General features: G+C 40.6%; 1 protein-coding gene across 4 annotated transcripts; it reads left to right on the top strand.

The window, feature by feature from the left end:
* The first annotated feature begins 8,555 nt into the window (after window positions 1-8,555).
* Window positions 8,556-16,249, top strand: ZNF165 (zinc finger protein 165). 4 transcript variants are annotated; one of them, XM_065912015.1, is made up of 4 exons: window positions 8,556-8,628; window positions 12,401-12,883; window positions 13,379-13,517; window positions 15,292-16,249. In XM_065912015.1, the coding sequence occupies exons 2-4, from the start codon at window positions 12,473-12,475 to the stop codon at window positions 16,194-16,196; spliced, it is 1,455 nt and encodes a 484-aa protein (XP_065768087.1). In that variant the 5' UTR covers window positions 8,556-8,628; window positions 12,401-12,472; the 3' UTR covers window positions 16,197-16,249. The 4 variants fall into 4 exon arrangements, with proteins under 4 accessions (XP_065768087.1, XP_065768088.1, XP_065768090.1 ...); XM_065912016.1 differs by lacking the exon at window positions 8,556-8,628 and adding an exon at window positions 8,701-8,868; XM_065912018.1 differs by lacking the exon at window positions 8,556-8,628 and adding an exon at window positions 9,216-9,264.
* Window positions 16,250-19,791: the final 3,542 nt, after the last annotated feature.

Here is a 19,791-nt window from a genome sequence, read left to right as displayed (position 1 = left end):
TTCAGGAAAGAAAGATAAGACTTTTTTGTAAAATGAGGGAAGGGGGAAAGGAAGGATAAATTGGATGCAGACAAGTTTTCTGCATCATGTCAAGAAGTCAGGCACATCCATCTAGCACTGGCTTCTATTTTCTGTGAAACTACAGTAAGTGAAGTAATTGATATGAAGGGACATACTGGAGTAAAAAGTTTGAGAAAAAAGATTCAAAACAGCCATTGTGAAGACAAGAAAGAAACCTGCTTTACCCCTAGTCTGGCTTTGTCAACCATAGTTTGCATTTATTGAGTAATCACTATTTGCTAAAACCTTTGCTGTACACCAACTCACTTCATTTTCACAACAACCTTTAAGGTAGGTGCCATTATTATATATGAGAAAATTAAGATTTAGAGAGGTTAAGTGACCTGGGGTCTCGTTTCACTGTGTCTGACCTCAGAGCCCACACTTCCCAGGATTTTTTCTGTCTTTTAGAGAGTCCTCCATTCTTCTGAAATTATTCACATGTATATGTGGACATTTGTCCTCTGAATTATTTTCTATGACAATTATTTAATTTTCTTAATTATTTAATGACAGTATGTTCCATCCACAACCTGATTTCAAGTTTCTTGCATTAGGAGCTTTGCCTTCTATTATTTCGTGTTTTCTACAACTCCAAGAAATGCAGGAGCACAAGTATTAACCACACTTTATAAACATTAAGCCTTTTTTTGTAGTTACAGTTAAAATATTACAAAACTATTAAAAGGGAATCTTTTACATCAGCCACATTTGGGCATAACTTTTTCTATGTGTTCCTCTTTAGCCTTATCTACTAAAGAAGAACACACAGTGTATTATATAACTACATGTGTTATGTAACTTTTTTTTTCATTTATTTTTATTAGTTGGAGGCTAATTACTTTACAATATTGTAGTGGTTTTTGTCATACATTGACATGATCAGCCACGGATTTACATGTGTTCCCCATCCCAATCCCCCCTCCCACCTCCCTCTCCACCCAATTCTTCTGGGTCTTCCCAGTGCACCAGGCCCGAGCACTTGTCTCATGCATCCAGCCTGGGCTGGTGATCTGTTTCACCCTAGATAATATACGTTTCGATGCTGTTCTCTCGAAATATCCCACCCTCGCTTTCTCCCACAGAGTCCAAAAGTCTGTTCTGTACATGTGTCTCTTTTTCTGTTTTGCATATAGGGTTATCGTTACCATCTTTTAAAATTTCATATATATGCATTAGTATACTGTATTGGTCTTTATCTTTCTGGCTTACTTCACTCTGTATAATGGGCTCCAGTTTCATCCATCTCATTAGAACTGATTCAAATGAATTCTTTTTAACGGCTGAGCAATATTCCATGGTGTATATGTACCACAGCTTCCTTATCCATTCATCTGCTGATGGGCATCTAGGTTGCTTCCATGTCCTGGCTATTATAAACAGTGCTGCGATGAACATTGGGGTGCACGTGTCTCTTTCAGATCTGGTTTCCTGGGTGTGTATGCCCAGAAGTGGGATTCCTGGGTCATATGGCAGTTCTATTTCCAGTTTTTTAAGAAATCTCCACACTGTTCTCCATAGTGGCTGTACTAGTTTGCATTCCCACCAACAGTGTAAGAGGGTTCCCTTCTCTCCACACCCTCTCCAGCATTTATAGCTTGTAGACTTTTGGATAGCAGCCATCCTGACTGGCGTGTAATGGTACCTCATTGTGGTTTTGATTTGCATTTCTCTGATAATGAGTGATGTTGAGCATCTTTTCATGTGTTTGTTAGCCATCTGTATGTCTTCTTTGGAGAAATGTCTGTTTAGTTCTTTGGCCCATTTTTTTATTGGGTCATTCATTTTTCTGGAATTGAGCTGCAGGAGTTGCTTGTATATTTTTGAGGTTAATCCTTTGTCTGTTACTACATGTGTTATATAACTTTTAAAAATATTTATAAATATAGTCCTATGTTTCTCACAGTGTTCAGGCAAACTAATTTTTGGAGGTTTAACTTTTTACATTTTTCAAGCACATTACTATAATTTTTCTTTTTATCTTGAAAAGATAAAATAGTTTATTTACATCTTATGAATCCTAAATGGTAGATGTCTGACTTATTTCCAAGAACAATGGTTCATGTGGGGTTGAACAAAAACCTGTAAAATATTCATCATTTAAATCTCCATGTTTGGCATGGAGTCCTTTAGTGTGTCAGACTCACAGATATGTTCCAACACACAGCTGACAGGCAGCCACACAAAATGGAGAATGTGCAACAGTTGGTGTCAACATGGAAAGTAGGAAGAGAGTCTTTGCCTACTGTGGGGAGATATACAGAGATCCTCGGAAACCTCAGATGAGGAAAGGTCCCAGTAAGTAAATCAACTGAAGAAATGGATGATCAAGCCTAAGGTCCACTGACCTTGGACTTCCCTCGTGGCTCAGACAGTAAAGAATCTGCCTGCAATTCAAGAGACACGGTTCAATCCCTGGGTTGGGAAGATCCCCTGGAGAAGGGAATGACAACCCACTCCAGTATTTTTGCCTGTAGAAATCCATGGACAAAGAAGCCTGGCAGGCCACAGTCCATAAGTTCACAAAGAGTTGGACATGACTGTGACTAACACACAAGGTCCACTGAGGCTTGGTAGAGAGCATCAGAGAGGAAATCAGTCAATTCATTTCAGTCGCTCAGTTGTGTCCGACTCTTTGCAACCCCATGAATCGCAACACGCCAGGCCTCCCTGTCCATCACCAACTCCCAGAGTTCACTCAAACCCATGCCCATAGAGTCAGTGATACCATCCAGCCATCTCATCCTCTGTCGTCCCTTTCTCCTCCTGCCCCCAATCCCTCCCAGCATCGGGGTCTTTTCCAATGAGTCAACTCTTCTCATGAGGTGGCCAAAGTATTGGAGTTTCAGCTTCAGCATCAGTCCTTCCAGTGAACACCCAGGACTGATCTCCTTTAGGATGGACCGGTTGGATCTCCTTGCAGTCCAAGGGCCTCTCAAGAGTCTTCTCCAACACCAAAGCTCAAAAGCATCAATTTTTCAGTGCTCAGCTTTCCTTGCGCCGAAAAATTGATGCTTTTGAACTTTGGTGTTGGAGAAGACTCTTGAGAGTCCCTTGGACTGCAAGGAGATCCAACCAGTCCATCCTAAAGGAGATCAGTGAGAAAATAGGATGGCCTAAAGAGAATATATTTAGTAAATGAGACAAGACTAGTTGAGTATGTAAAAAATGAGAATTTTTTTTTCTGTCAAAAATATTTCATCCTCCAGGACTTTCCTGATGGTCCAGTTGCAGGGGGCACAGGTTTGATCTCTGTTGGGGAAGTCCACATGCCACAAGTTGCCGCCAAAAAAAAGTCATCCTCTGGTCTTCATGCAGATACATTCAAGTGATGGAAAGGGAAAACCAAACCAGCATCTCTGAATTTCTCCTCCTGGGTTTCTCAAGTTGGCCAGAGCAACAAGAGCTGCTTTTTGCACTTTTCCTGTGTCTCTACTTAGCAGGGCTGTTTGGAAACTTACTCATCTTGCTGGTTATTTCCTCAGACCATCGCCTCCACACGCCCATGTATTTCTTCCTCGCCAATTTGTCTGTGGTGGACCTCTGCCTTCCTTCATCTACAGTACCCAAGATGCTCCTGGACATCCAAACACAGACTCAGTCCATCTCCTATCCTGGCTGCCTGGTTCAGATGTATTTCTGTATGATGTTTGCCAACATGGACAATTTCCTTCTCACAGCAATGGCCTATGACCGTTATGTGGCCATCTGTCACCCTTTGCGTTACTCCACCATTATGACCCAGCACCTCTGCATCTCCCTCGTGGGTGGACCTTGGGTGATTGCCTTTTTGAACCCCCTCTTGCACACCCTTATGATGACCCGTCTGTATTTCTGCTCTAACAATGTCATCCACCATTTCTTCTGTGATATCAATGCTCTCCTCCCTCTATCCTGTTCTGACACCAGTCTTAATCAGTTTTTGGTTCTTGCTGTGGTGGGGTTAATCTTTGTGGTACCCTCAGTGTGTATCCTGGCATCCTACAGCCTCATTATCTCTGCTGTGATGAAAATCCCTTCTGTCCAAGGAAAATTCAAGGCTTTCTCCACCTGTGGGTCTCACCTCGCCTTGGTCATTCTTTTCTATGGAGCAATCACAGGGGTCTATATGAGTTCCTCATCTAACAATTCAACTGAAAAAGACTCAGCAGCATCAATAATTTTCATGATCGTAGTCCCTGTGGTGAATCCCTTCATTTACAGTCTAAGGAACAATGAGCTGAAGGGGGCTTTAAAGAAGATTTTAGGCCAGAGCAAAATCTTCTCCCAGTGATTCATTCTGGCTGAGTTCAACAGGTGGTAAATCCTAATGAGATCATTATTTTCATTCTCATCATAACTGAAAAGCTGTTACAAAATACCTACTTTTGCTTTATTGACTATGCCAAAGTCTTTGACTGTGTGGATCACAACAAGTGGAAAATTCTGAAAGAGATGGGAATACCAGACCACCTGACCTGCATCCTGAGAAATCTGTGTGCAGGTCAAGAAGCAACAGTTAGAACTGGACATGGAAACAATACACTGGTTCCAAATCAGGAAAGGAGTACGTCAAGGCTGTAGGTTGTCACCCTGTTTATTTACCTTATATGCAGAGTACATCATGAGAAATGCTGGGCTGGATGAAGCACAAGCTGGAATCAAGATTGCTGGGAGAAATATCAATAACCTCAGATATGCAGATGACACCACCCTTATGGCAGAAAGCGAAGAAGAACTAAAGAGCCTCTTGATGAAAGTGGAAGAGAAGAGTGAAAAAGTTGGCTTAAAACTCAATGTTCAGAAAACTAATATCATGGCATCTGGTCCCATCACTGCATAGCAAATAGATGGGGAAAGAGTGGAAACAGGGACAGACTATTTTGGGGGGGCTCCAAAATCATTGCAGGTGGTGACTGCATCCATGAAATTAAAAGATGCTTGCTCCTTGGAAGAAAAGTTATGACCAACCTAAACGGCATATTAAAAAGCAGAGACATTACTTTACCAACAAAGGTCCATCAAAGCTATGGCTTTTCCAGTAGTCATGTATGGATGTGAGAGTTGGACTATACGGAAAGCTGAGCACTGAAGAATTGATGCTTTTGTACTGTGGTGTTGGAGAAGACTCTTGAGGGTCCCTTGGACTGCAAGGAGATCCCACCTGTAATCCTAGAGGAAATCAGTCCTGAATGTCCATTGGAAGGACTGATGCTGAAGCTGAAACTCCAATACTTTGGCCACCTGATGGGAAGAACTGACTTATTTGAAAAAAACCTGATGCTGGGAAAGATTGAAGATGGGAGGAGAAGGGTTTGACAGAGGATGAGATGGTTGGATAGCATCACCGATGCAATGGACACAAGTGTGAGGAGGATCCGGGAGTTGGTGATGGACAGGGAAGCCTGGTGTGCTGCAATCCATGGGGTTGCAAAGAGTTGGACACAACTGAGTGACTGAACTGAACTGAACTACAAAATACCTAATTAAACTTGACACCTACCTCACTTTGCTACAAACTCTAGGAATGACATGATCCTAGGACTTATCCCCTTGAGTTCCCTAGGATATTAATAATGTGGGCAAATATTTATATATAAAGTCTCTGAAAATCACAATATAAATATGCAATCAGCATTCAAATGCATCATTAAGACATCCCATATGGCTAGGATTAATGCAGGAATATACCACGGGAAGAACACAAAAGATCTTTTCCCTAGGACTGCCCTAGAGTTGACAGGAATAGGTAATTACATTGTCACTCATGAAAAACAGTAAAGAATAAATGGGCTATGTAATGAAAGGTTCAAACCATGACTACAAGTTGAGGTAAGAAAACCGAAGATATTAGTAAAGGCTAAGAGGTCAAGTAAGGCTTCAGTGAAAAGACGGTACTTTAATCTGGGTCTTAACTGCAGATGAGTTTTACAAAGGAATAATGAAAATATTCAAAATATATGAGGAAGAATTTTAGGTAAGGAGGACCATGGTGTGTATGAGCAAATGTATTGAATAAATTAACCTTAATGCAGTGAAGGGTCCATATTGGGATTGGTGAGAATGGGGGATGGATTATTTCTCACCCCAATGTTTTATTCATGTTTTACAGCTATATTATATGTGTTTCCCATAATCGGTCTTTATTCCTTTGTGTTAAAAGTAGGATTTATATCTGTTGTCTATGTCTATACCTATATATCTTCATGATGCTCCACAAAAAATCACCTGGGAGGCTATTATCAATTTAAATTTTAAAACTTTTTGTGGTTATTTACTCTGCGAAATGCATAGAGTTGCCTATATGAGTAGACCCTGCCAGCAATAGAAATCATATGCCCTTGTGAATTTTTATTTAAAAATCATATCTGATTTAACATTCTCTGTGTCCACAGTGTTCCCCAAAGCCCTGCAAAAAGCATTGTTCCATAGGCTGTAAATCCCATATTTTAAGTCATACCATCCAAAATATCTCCTCAAAGCTGGTTTTTAAAAATGTTCATTTTTTATGATGTGATCACTGAGAGACAGAAATAAACATAAAAAGATAGAGATGAGATAAAGATACAGGTTTTTCTTAAAAGACATCCTGCTATAAATATGTATTTACTTATGATAAGAAGACCTTCTACAAATTACCTTTGTGGTTTTTACTCTTTTATGAGAGAGCGATCAGAAAAATTTGTTGGAGCATGTAAAGATCAATGTAAATAACACTGGTGCAAGGACAGAAGCAACAGCAAAAATCAACCAGTTCACAATTCCCTGTCTCTTGAGAGATCTTTGTGTGTACCAGATATCTTAGTTGCAAATAAGAAATCAATTATTCCTAATTAAACAGAAAGCTTAATGAAGAAGTACTGTTCATTATGAACTCATCAGGAATTCATAAAATTGCTGGAAGGGTTGGAGAAGCAGACTATCGATAAAGGAAACTGAAAGAAATGGAAACATATCTTATGCTCTTGGATTGGAAGAATTAATATTATTAAAATGGTCACACTACTCAAAGCAATCTACAGATTTAATGTAATCTCTATCAAATTACCCATGACATTTTTCATATAAATAGAACAAATAATCCTAAAATGTATATGGAGCCATAAAAGACCCAGAAGTGCCAAAGCAATGCTGAGAAAAAGAACAAAGCTGGAGGCATAACCCTCTCAGACTTCAGAAAAACTACAAAGCTGCAGAAATCAAAAGAGTGTGGTATTGGCACAAAAACCATGAGGGTGTGGAGAAAACGAAACCCTTGTACAGTGTTGGTGGTGTAAATGTAACTGTGGGAAAGAGTATGGAGGCATCTCAAAAATCTAAAAATTGCCATATGACCCAGTAATTCCACTCCTGGATTTATATACAAACAAATCAAAAAAACACTAATTAGAAAAGATACATGCACCTCAATATTCATAGCAGCATTATTTATAATTGCCAAGATGTGGAAGCAACCTAAGTGCCCATCAATAGATAAATATATAAAGACTATATAAATACAATGGAATACTACTCAACCATAAAAAAGAATGAAATTTTTTTATCATTTGCAGCAAGGTGGATGGACTTGGAGAGAACTATACTAGCAAAATAAGTCAGACAGAAAAAGATAATATATATCACATATGTAAAATATACATCTGCATATATCACAGATGTAAAACCTAAAAAATAAAACAAACTTGTTAGTATAACAAAAAGAAATAGACTCATAGATATAGAGAACAAACTAGTGATTACCAGTGGGGAGAAGGGAGGGAGAGGAGCAAGTTAGGGGTAGGGAACTTACAGGTAGAAACTACTATAAATAAAATAGATAAGCTATAAGGATATATTGTATAGAATAGGGAATATACTTATAACAACAGAGCATTTTATAATAATTATAAATGTAGTATAACCTTTAAAAATTGTGAAATATGTGTACACCTGAAACATATTGTAAATCAACTATATCTCAATTTAAAAATTGAGACTGAAATGTCCTAAAGGAGATCAGTCCTGGGAGTTCATTGGAAGGACTGATGTTGAAGCTGAAACTCCAATACTTTAGCCACCTCATGCAAAGAGCTGACTCATTTGAAAAGACCCTGATGCTGGGAAAGATTGAGGCAGGAGAAGGGGACGACTGAGGATGAGATGGTTGGAAGTCATCACCGACTCAAAGGACATGGGTTTGGTTAGACTCCGGGAGTTGGTGATGGACAGGGAGGCCTGGCGTGCTGCGGTTCTTGGGGTCGCAAACAGTCGAACACGACTGAGCAACTTAACTGAACTGAACTGAGACTGAAATGGGCTCATTAAAAAGTTAAGGATGAGGCTCACATGAGATGTAAAGGCAAGCTTACTGCTACAGAGAGGAAAAAACGCCCCCTCCAAGCTCCGAGAGCTCCCAAGACTGGCAAAGATGCCTGGGAAATGGAGTCCCAGACCCTGAGGATACCCGAAGGCTTCTGGGAAGTGCAGTCCAAAGTCAGTCCGCCTCCTTCTGCGCAGCCTCAAAAGTCTCCGTGAAAGGAAGCCTTGAGAAGTCGTGCAGCGCCGTCCTTCCACCGGAAGTGTCCGATTGGAACCAGCCCTGTGGGAGAGGTGAGTCCGGGTCTGGGGACCCAGGTGTCCGGTCCTTTGTCTCCTTTAAACACCCAGTCCCTATCATGTTCCCTTCGGGATTGCAACATCCCTGTGACACTCTGGACCTGGGACCTCAGAGGAATCCCGAGGAAGTGTAGAACTAGGTTTGGCGTTGGGAAAGCGTTTGCGCCGCCCTATATCTGGAATGGATAGGAGTTTCCATAGTTACCCCGCCGCGCGTGACGTCATCGTTGAGCGGTGAGAGGGCGTGGTTTGGGGGACTACGGGCCTTCCTGCTGACTGAGATTTTTGGGGTCACTGGGAAAAGAAGTGACCTGACTCAGTTGGGCGAGGCGGGGAAGGGTGGCATCTGTCTCGGGCTGACTGCGTTCTGCCAGAAGAAACTGTCCCAGAGTCAGCCCCAGAGTCCTGCTCTCATCCTGGGAGGAGTAACCCGCGTTTTTTACGAAAAGTGGGACAGCTCCGGCATCCTCATGAAATTTATTCACATAGTAAATATTTAGTATTCCCTGTGTACTAGGGATGCCTGAAAACTAATATTGAAACGAGTATCGCGTTCCAGAATGAGAGACCAGACAGCAAAGCAAGCAAGTTAGCTGGAAGACCGGAAAATGCCTCTGTGAGAAACATAAGGTGCTGTGAGGGCCTTCGTCATCACGCACTGTGAATCCCCTGTTCCACTCTGTGACCTCTACTGGAGGTACAGCCCCGCATACCTCATACTTCTATTCCATGGTACACACCCGGAAGCTACCCATCCACTAAGAACCTACTCATTCAACAGGAAACCACAGTACCAGTTCTCCCGTGTAACTGATTACTCTTTACTCTCTTTACCAAACCTCCAATGTAACTAATCACTCCTTACTCTGTTGTAATATTTGTTTACATATTTGCTTAGCTAGTTTTGTAACGCTCCTCCTACACAGTGATTGTAAAGCACTAGATGCTCAAAAAATGTTTACTAGTTTAAGGTTATTAAGACATTTGAAACCCAGCTTTAGGGAGAATATATCAAGTCCTTGCAAATTAGATGATTTTTATCTAGAGTTGTGGGCTGTTTTAAGTGGATAAGAAGTGATTAAACATCTGAAGACAGAACTTTCAGCTATCTGAAAGTTAACATATGTTAACTTTCAGGTAACATATGTTGTAGAATGAGATAATGCCCATAAAGTATTAGGACACTACCTGGTAAACACTTAACACGTCTAGAAAACATAACAAGAAGTTAAATTAGCTCTCTATATCAAAAGAATGTCCCAATAAATTAGTAAGAATTGAGACAAAAAATCACAGCTCCAAACCCCCCTCCCACTTTCCTCCTCTGTCATTGCTAAATTTTTACCTCATTTACACCCACTCAGACTCTTGTTTTCCAAGATTCAGTCTAAGCCTGTGAGCTTCATTTCATACTCTCGGAGAATTATCCTCAGTATTTATCTTTAACTGCCCTTTCCATGGATCTTATCTAAACTTGTATTTCCATTCCTAACTTCTTTCCATTAAAATCTCTTAATATCTTTTGGAAATGTTTTTCTAAGTGAATGTCTCATTAGCATCTAAAATACAGAATATACAAAGCAATAGGAAACTCATATTTCTTAATTTCCCCTTTTATCCAATAAATCAACAAAAGTGAGAACTTAAGAATAAATATTAATAATGCATGGTCCTTAACCTCATGGAGCGCCAATCAATTAAAAAAACATTGAAAATAATACAAGATGATATGTGTTTTATCCACAGATGTTAAGTGTTAGGAACCTAGAACTCAAAAGTCAAGTTAATTAATTCTTTCTCAGAGGTATTAGAATTTTTAGTCACTCCAGTTACACCCTGTAAACTGGTCTCACCATCAATCTGCTGTTCATTCCCACTTTCTCAACTGCTTACTCTCTGTTCCTTTTAGCCTTTCTGGATCTTTCTTATCCTTTATTGTTCAGGTTAACCCCCACCACCTGTAGGAAATATTTGCACACATACATACACATTCTCCCCCTACCTCAGAACCATTAAGCTATTTAGTGTCTTTACCATACAATCTGTTGAGTACTTCAGCTTTCAACATTTATCACACATTTTCAGTATCATGTGAAGCAGGTTTTGTTATTTAAATGTTCTGTATCCATGTGTGTTTTGTGTCATTTCTTTCCAACTCTTTTGCAAACTCCTTGGAAACTCAAACACTGTTTTTAAAACTCCTTATATCTGTACATCAGAATACAGAAAATCCAGGCATATCCCATATTAACCACATCAGCATCACCATAGGCAGAAGGCCAAGGAATCTGTTTTAACAACATTCTCACATGACAGGCAGTGAACCCAGTTCTGAATTCAGACTTTCTTAGAAATCACTGCTATATAACTTCTAGCCCAATGCTTTGACGTGTTAAGGTCTTAATAAAGTATATGTTTGTGCAACAATCAGTAGTCAGCTTGGTGAAATGTTTAGTAGAAGGACCTGAAAGGTGGATATTTGCCTTTTGCTAGGGCTTCACTTCTGAATTGCTTTATTCAGTTTTTCAGTTCAGATGCCAAACAGACCATTCCCAAGTGCTGCTAAGATGAGGAACTGATGTCTAACAATAAGATTCACAAAAGATTGATAAGCAGGTCTTGGTACAGTTTATTATGCTTTATTGGTAATCTAATAGGCCTCGATATCTAGGACATGGACTGAGCCATTAAATTCAGAAGACTGAGAGAATTGTTGAGACAAAAGGAAACAGATTTATCTAAGATTTTGAGAGAAGAAGCTCGTTAGGCTGAAATTGTTAACCTCGGCCTTTAAGGAAAGTTGCCTGATTTTTATTATTTAAGAGATGTGTTAGTAATCCTAGTTCAGTGTTCTGAATAATTATAACATTCTAAGCCTGTATTTTCCCTGGAGAAGGAAATGGCAACCCACTCCAGGACTTCTGCCTGGAAAAATCCCATGGACGGAGGAGTGTGGTAGGCTACAGTCCATGGGGTCACAAAGAGTCGGACACGACTGAGCGACTTCACTTCAAGCCTGTATTTTCCCCACACTTTGAGGACAGTTGCCTCTTTATGTTTCTATCCTATTATGGTCCATGCTAGAGATGAACAATATATTTATCTCCACAAACAGTATCAGGCCATTCTGCTCAGAAGCTTTCATTGGTTCCCCAGTGCCTAAAAGATAAACTCTGAATTCATGAGCTTGACATTTGAAGCTTCCTTCAATAGAACCTTTGTCTCTATAATTTATTTATGCAAACCTACTGACATTTTGCCTTCCCACTTGTGTTCCTACCATTAACCAGTTGTTCAAGGTGTTCCTTGCTTATAATTTCCTGTTTCTCTCTCTCCCAACATCCTAGTCAAATTCTATCCATTCATCAGAAGTTGGTTTTTTAATTAAGCTTTTCCTGAGTATTGAAACCTACTGTGCTCTTTCCCATCCCCAACTTATTGAGCACTTCTGTCATTTTTCTATTTTTTGATGATTATTTTATTTATGAGTAATATATAATTTAATTGCATGTGACAAAGTAATATTTGTTATTGCCTTATATTTATACTGTCTTATATTTAATGCCTATAAATCATCTTATTTTTAAAATTAAATTTTAAGCTGCTTTTAGGTGGAAATTATGTAACAGTTGTAAGTCCACAAAACAGGTATTTATTTCAGTGCTTTTAAATGCCCAGCCAATTTTTGTATAATGGAGAATGACTTTTTCTATGATGTGATCTTTTGTCTTCCTGTATAGTAATAGTAATCTTTTTAATCCCTCAGGAGAGTTCTTAAAACTAAAAAAGGCTCTTCACCGAGCAGAAGTGGGATTCTGATAATACAGTTTATTTCAAGATGGCAACTAAATCAAAGAAAGCTGCAGCTCAGAACCTTCAGGAGGATGAAGGACTTCTGATAGTGAAGATGGAAGAGGAAGATTTTGTCTGGAGGCAGGATGCTTGCTTACAGAGGAATGATCCCCTCAGGCAGGAGCTCTGCCGGCGGCTGTTCCGGCAGTTCTGCTACCAGGATTCTCCTGGGCCCCGAGAGGCACTGAGCCAGCTCCGGGAGCTCTGCTGTCAGTGGCTGAAGCCAGAAACCCAGACCAAGGAGCAGATCCTGGAGCTGCTAATTCTGGAACAGTTCCTGGCCATCCTGCCAGAGGATCTGCAGGCTTGGGTGCGTGAACATTACCCAGAGAGTGGAGAAGAGGCAGTGACCCTACTGGAAGATTTAGAGAGAGGAACTGATGAAGCTGTACTCCAGGTACAAAGGGGTTGGGGGATCTAAGACCTCCAGGATGGATGGAGTCGCACATAGGGAGAAAAGGACCTGAGATTGAATATCTAGTGAGCTTTGTGAAAAAGAAGTGAAGGTGAAGTCGCTCAGTCATGTCCAACTGTTTGCGACCCCACAAACTGTAGCCTATCAGGCTCCTCTGTCCATGGGGTTTTCCAGGCAAGGGTACTGGAGTGGGTTGCCATTTCCTTCTCCAGGGGATCTTCCCAACCCAGGGATTGAACCCGGGTCTTCTGCATTGCAGGCAGACACTTTACCATCTGAGGCACCAGGCTCCCAAAGTGAGCTTTGTAGGAACTCTTCCCTCTCTGCTAGGTACTATGCTACCTTTTACAATTGGGGCAGACTTAATTCTTCCTTCCCCAGTTTTGTATAACTCTGGAAGATTCTCTTTGGTTTGGGAAGATGTTCAATTCCAACTGGGATTCTCTCATAAGCCCAAATGTACTTTGTTTTTCTCAGATTCCAGCCTGTGGACATGGACAAGAACCATTCAGGAGAAAAGTGGCAACTCCTGGGCCAGCACTTAGTGTCCAGTTCCAGCCAGTGGACCCCACGGCCCTTCATGGTTCTTCAGAACCCCAGCTCCTACTGGACTGTGGTAAGGAGCAATACTCTACGTGGTGCATGACCCTGAAGTGCTGGGACGGTGAACCTCCCTTCTAAGACTATTCTTAGTAACTATAGACAGTTCTTTCCTTTATTACTTAATAAGAAAGAGAGAACTCTTTTCCTTTTGTGTCATTGGCCATTCAAAATAAGAGAGAGAGAACTTTGTTTTTTATCCAGAATGTCTCCTTTTTCATTTATTCTTTATCTAGAATATTTTTAAAACATGAGATGTTTTCATGTTATGAGCTAATTAAAGGAAAGAAAATGAATGGGTTGAGAAAATGTCAGGGAATGAGAAAAGAGGCAAAAGTGAAAGAAACACATGCATAGAAATAAAATATGTTAATAGGGAAGCAGATATAATGATAGGAAAAAAGAGACAAATATGTGATGATACACTCAGAAATAGAATATAATTCATTTCTGAATATAATTCAGAATTATATAGAATTATATAATATATACAGAATTATATATTATTATATTATATATTATAAAATAGAATATAATTCAATTCACAGATACATAGAACAAGATCCATATTATTGCCTTTTTATTTTACTTTTAGTTTTACAAAGCCCTCATGTTTTTACAGAAAGTTGGCCATACTTGTGCTGACTACCTCCATAGAATCCTCTTTGCTGTTCTAAAACTCATTGTTTAAAACGTTCAAGGACTCAGTATCACTTTAGGTGTATATGGTCCCAAAAAATAAACCTAAGAATAGATTACAGTAATTTTTAAGATTACCCAAATTCTGCTTTCAGGTTTGTTCTGGAAACATTTCCATCCATCTCATCTAAAACTGTAAATTTTCCCACCCTAAGACCAGTACTGCCTAACCCCTTCTCCCATCCTAGCTTATTCTAGACAAAGGAAACCCTATAAAAAGAGGAGCAGCTTGATTCCAGTTTAATATAGAGTCACGAGCACAGTATAGATTGATGAGCTAGAAGGTAGGATTTGTGAGGACTAGATCATAAATGAGTCTGAAGAGCTCAGATGTATTGTAGAGGAGATTAGGATTTCTAAGTAGGGTGTAAGAATGACAAGGTTTAATGATGATTAGTCTGGTGAGAGTATTTAGGATGACTAGGAAGAATAGCTTTGAGTGAAACAATAAGGAGGCTGTTACAGTTATCTGAACAGGAAGTGGTGAGGTTCTATAGTTAACAGAAATGTAAAGAAAGAGAGGTATATAGGGGACATTTAGCAGAAATGACAGAATTTGATTATCCATGAAAGATGAAGAAGAAATGGACAGATGGATTGGATGAATAGATGGATGGAGGTTTTTCCCACCACATACACATACCTGAGTCTATAATTTTACTTTTCTCTATGCATCTATGTCCTCATCTACTTTCTTTAAAATGGTGCCTCCCTTTCACCCTCTAACAGTAGAAATATAGACCCAAAGTTCCCCAAGATCCTTCTCAGTCACATTTCATAGTTCTGTCTTCTTACCTGTTCCCCCCACTCCCATTCTTGCTGCTGATGATCCTCTTCCTACTCTTCTCTATTGTCGTCTGCTCATCTCACATGTCTTTCCTTTCTCTGCCAACTACTGCATACATATGCTTTTACCAATTATTCTTTCTCTTCTATCCTCATCCATCCCTCCTCTCATTTGAAAGGTCACGTTTTTAGAGTAGCCAAATCATGGCTACTATGTAACTATCTTGGGTGTATCTCAAAGTTTTACCTTCTTTTAGTTCAGCAAGCAAGTATTTTCCTCTTTAGTTTTTCATCATTTTTTTTAGATAACAAGAGTGAAAACAGTGAATCCATGCCAAAGCTGGACATTTATGAGAAAATGGAATCACAGAGAATTGTATCAGGAAGAATTTCAGAATTTTTGTCAGAAGGATCTGCTGAGCCTCAAGACATCTGTAAGTCTGCAGGCAAGGTAAAGAGGCAGCAGGAAAAAGACTCAGGGGAGTCTCGGAAATCATCATCTGCTCAGGATGCAGCTTTCAGTAAAATCCTCACCCACAAAAATACACTTACAGGTGAAATAAGCCATGATGGGTGTGAGAGAAACTTAAATCTGAACTCAAATGAATTTACACACCAGAAATCTTGTAAACACAGTACCTGTGACCAAAGTTTCAAATGGAATTCAGATTTTATTAAGCATCAGAGAATTTATGCTGGAGAAAAAATTCACCCATGTGGGAAATCTCTCAAGAACCCAAACCTTATTAAACATGCAGCAGTTTTCACTGGCGAGAAGACCCATCAGTGTAATGAATGTGGAAAAGCTTTCAGACACAGCTCAAAGCTTATTAGGCATCAGAGAATCCACACTGGAGAGAGACCCTATGAATGTAATGAGTGTGGAAAAGGCTTTGGGGGGAGCTCAGATCTGATTAGACACCAAAGGATTCACACTGGGGAGAGACCCTTTGAATGCAAAGAATGTGGGAGAGCATTCAGCCTGAACTCACATCTTATCCTGCATCAGAGAATTCACACCAGGGAGAAACCCTATGAATGTAGTGAATGTGGAAAAACCTTCAGAGTGAGCTCACACCTTATTCGACACTTGAGAATCCACACTGGAGAGAAACCCTATGAATGCAGTGAGTGTGGAAGAGCCTTCAGTCAGAGCTCACACCTTAGTCAACATCAGAGAATTCACAAGAGGGAAAACCTATTCATGTAAAGAACTTAAATTCATAGGAAATAGAAAGGGGAAAATACTGAATAAATAATAAATATCGGTTGAGATGAATGACTGAAAGACCAGTATCTCTTTATATTCTCTCATTTTTGGTTTGCTATTCTGCATATAATCTTTACTGCCATGTTTCTGCTTGCTAAAGTCAAACCAGAAGAGCAAAATTTGGGGGAGGCTAATAAATGAGTCAGGCTTCCCTGGTGGCTCAGTGATAAAGAATCTTTCTGCCAGTACGGAAGACATAGGTTCAATCTCTGGGTCAGGAAGATCGCCTGGAGAAGGAAATGGCAACCCATTCCAGTATTCTTACCTGGGAAATCCCATGGACAGAGGAGTGTGGTGGGTGTACATGGGGTTGCAAAAGGCTCAAACACAACTTAGAGACAAAACAATAACAAATAAATAAGGTAGTCTATGACAATGAAAATAGAAAAAGAGGACTCTTGGGAAATAACCAGAATTACAGTGTGGGGGAAAGAAGATTCAGGTAAAGAGAGCCTGATCATTATCATTAACTCTAGTTAATGATTCTCCATAAGAAGAGGTAGGCTAAGCCTCGAAATGGAATAGTTTGAGCAAGGTACTGCAGAACAGTGCTTTTAAAGTAGTCCTTTAAAAACTGAAGATACAACAAAACTAAATTAGTCATGTCAAAAACGAGGATGTATGCACTGGTGGCATTCCAATACGTAAGCCAAACTCTATGTCCAGCGGTCATGCCAGGAAGTAAACAACCAGAAGAGCACTTAAAGCAAGAGGCCATAATCCTGAGATTGAAGGAAGACACGGAGGGAGTAGAAGCAAATTAGGCAAGAGCTGGGGTTAGAGGTAAGGAAGGGTGTTCAAATTGAAGTAAACCTTCGAATTTGGAGGACATACACAGTAGCATAACCAGGACTTTACTGCCATGCTGTGGGGGTTTGGGGCACCTTCCTGGGGTGGGAGGATGGTGTAGTTCTGGGAAGCTCTCTTGGTAGAAATAGGGTTCTCTGGCTACTAACAACTTTGGAAGAGGGCTGAGGAAATTAGTACTACAAAACTAGGTCCTGAAACTATTTCAGTGCTGCTGGCTGCTCTCTCCAGAAAAGCCTGGCAGGAGAGTATAGAAAGGGTTGGTATCTGAGAAAAGAGTGGAGAGGAATCTGCAACAAGTTGGAGCTCTACCAATGATTTCAGGATATAAAAGTGAATCCTGCTTTACTTATTTTACCTGTTTGATGAGGTACCTTTTCACTAATGTGAGAAATAAAAATATTTAAGGTCTAAATATTAAATTTCATGTTTTTATATGAAAACTAACTAGAAACAGAACCTTTATGTTAGAAATACGATAATCTAATGAACAAAATTTTCCATGAAGAAGCTTTATAAGAATGGCATTTGTGTTTCAGTGACCTTGAACTATAGGGTCTAGATAACCCAGTATTTTGTTTTAAGGTCATGTTGAGCTCATAATTTCTTTTTACAGGCACTAGGCTGATGCATCCTATCACATGACTGTACATGTGCTGTTATATTTTCCATTTTATTTCCCATTTTATAGTTGAGAAAACTGAGCTATAAAGTAGCAGGCACAGGAATACATAGTAAACAGTGGAAGCAGGATATAAACATACATATTATTCCAGAGCCCTAGTTCTTAACCTTGACTATGTCACTGGCAATATGACTATGGGATATAAAATCAGAAAAGACAGTACTGGGGGATTACCTGGCTGTCCAGTGGTTAGGACTGGGTGCTTTCACTTGGGGCAACCGCATTCAGTCACTGGTCAGGGAACTATGACCCCACAAGTCTTGCCGCGAAGCAACACAACTTCAAAGTTGGGAGGAAGGGGTTTCTATATCATCCTTTTAGAAGACTAATGGGTGATACATTTCAAAATCATGGTGGCAGTAGGGACCTGGTAGGCTGGGCTGACTTTTCCCTGCAGGCCCCAGCAGACAACCACCAAGAGCATCTTCCTAGAGAGGCCAGGCAGTAGCCGCCGTGCCCAGGGTTAGTGGGCTTCTGGCGGGATTGTCAGGCCCAGGCCTGGAAAGGGGTAAGAGCCTGTTTCCCAAGGTTTAACTTCCCTCTGGGCTGCTATAAGATGCTATGAGATGAGGCCAGCAGCTGTAGGTAGGGGCTGAAACTTTGAATACACAGTTGCTCTTCCACCCACCACCCACCACCCCCACTCACACACACACACACACACACACATGCACGCACACGTGCACACAGAGGCCCCCGGGAGAGGGAGAAAAGGAGACCCTCCTCCTTTGCCTCCGTCCCCCTCTCCCTCCAGCACTGGCTACAGGGAGCGCTGTCTGTCTTCCAGAGACGTTGGCAGAGGCACCTTGTCAGTGGGGAATGTGTAGTCACACACAAGCATACAGACCTGTCTGTTTATGTTGCTAGCAAACATCTGGACATAATTTGATCCCTTACTGATCATGATCAGAAATTTGGAGAAATCTATTATCTGTAGATTTATTTGTAGTGGAGAACATCAACATGCTTGGTTTGGTATTTTTAATCTCATCACTTGTGGCCAAGCTTCACATTGTTTCCACATTACGAGTTGTAGTGTCTGTCTTACCTAGTTTATGCTTTCGGTCACATATGACAATTCACCAGAATTGTCAGTTTTCCTTTTGAATTTACATTTTAACGGTTCATTGAATTAACATTTTAGTGGTTCATTCAGTGGCTTTCAAGATGACTAGTCTTTCACCTCAGCTAAAGATTTCAGTAGGCATTTCTCTAAATTAATAATGATGTATTTCACCTTAGAAATGGTGCCAGGGCATCCCTGGTGGTCCTGTGGTTAAGGATCCACCTTGCAATGCAAGAGACACCAGTTCAATCCCTGGTCTGGGAAGGTCCCACGTGCCACGGAACAACTAAGCCCGTGCCCCACAACTACCAATCCTACATGCTACAGCTATTGAAGCCTGTGTGCCCTAGAGCCTCTGCAACAAGAGAAGCCACATTGGCTGCAGTCTTCTCTATTAAATATCAAAGAGAACAGAAAAGTCTCCTGACAGTGAAAGAAGAGGGCAACACTTGGGACCAGGAATATAGGCAACATGGGAGGAAATGTAACAACCAGGAGGTAGCTGCTAGTCAGAACTTTAGGCATTTCTGTTACCTGGAGGGACCTTGATGCTGTGAGGCTCTGAACCAACTCTGGGAACTTTGCCATCAATGAATGATGCCACACCAGGGAACAGATCCTGGAGCTGCTAGTGCTGGAGCAGTTCCTAACCAGCCTGCCCCAGGAGCACCAGGCCTGGATGTCAGAACATCAGCAAAAGGATGACAAGGAGCTAGTGATCATGTTGGAGGATTTGGAGAAAGAACTCGATGAAACAGGACCACAAGTGTGATTAAATAGGGGAACATTGGGGAATGAAAGTCCTAGCCAGAGAGAGAAGCATCCATACTACCATGGGAGCAGGTTGCAGAACGCAAGTCTCTATTCACCCTGACTAGATATGACAGTCACTGTGTTTTTACTTCCTCTTGAGGATGGAATAAGACTGTGCTCACTCTTTCTCTATTCTGTGCCCTGGGAATTGTTCTGTAAGATGT

Source organism: Muntiacus reevesi, chromosome 20 (genome assembly GCF_963930625.1).
Source record: "Muntiacus reevesi chromosome 20, mMunRee1.1, whole genome shotgun sequence".
Taxonomy (NCBI): domain Eukaryota; kingdom Metazoa; phylum Chordata; class Mammalia; order Artiodactyla; family Cervidae; genus Muntiacus; species Muntiacus reevesi.
Note: the sequence above shows the minus strand (reverse complement) of the source record. Positions and strands in the feature narration are given on the sequence as shown.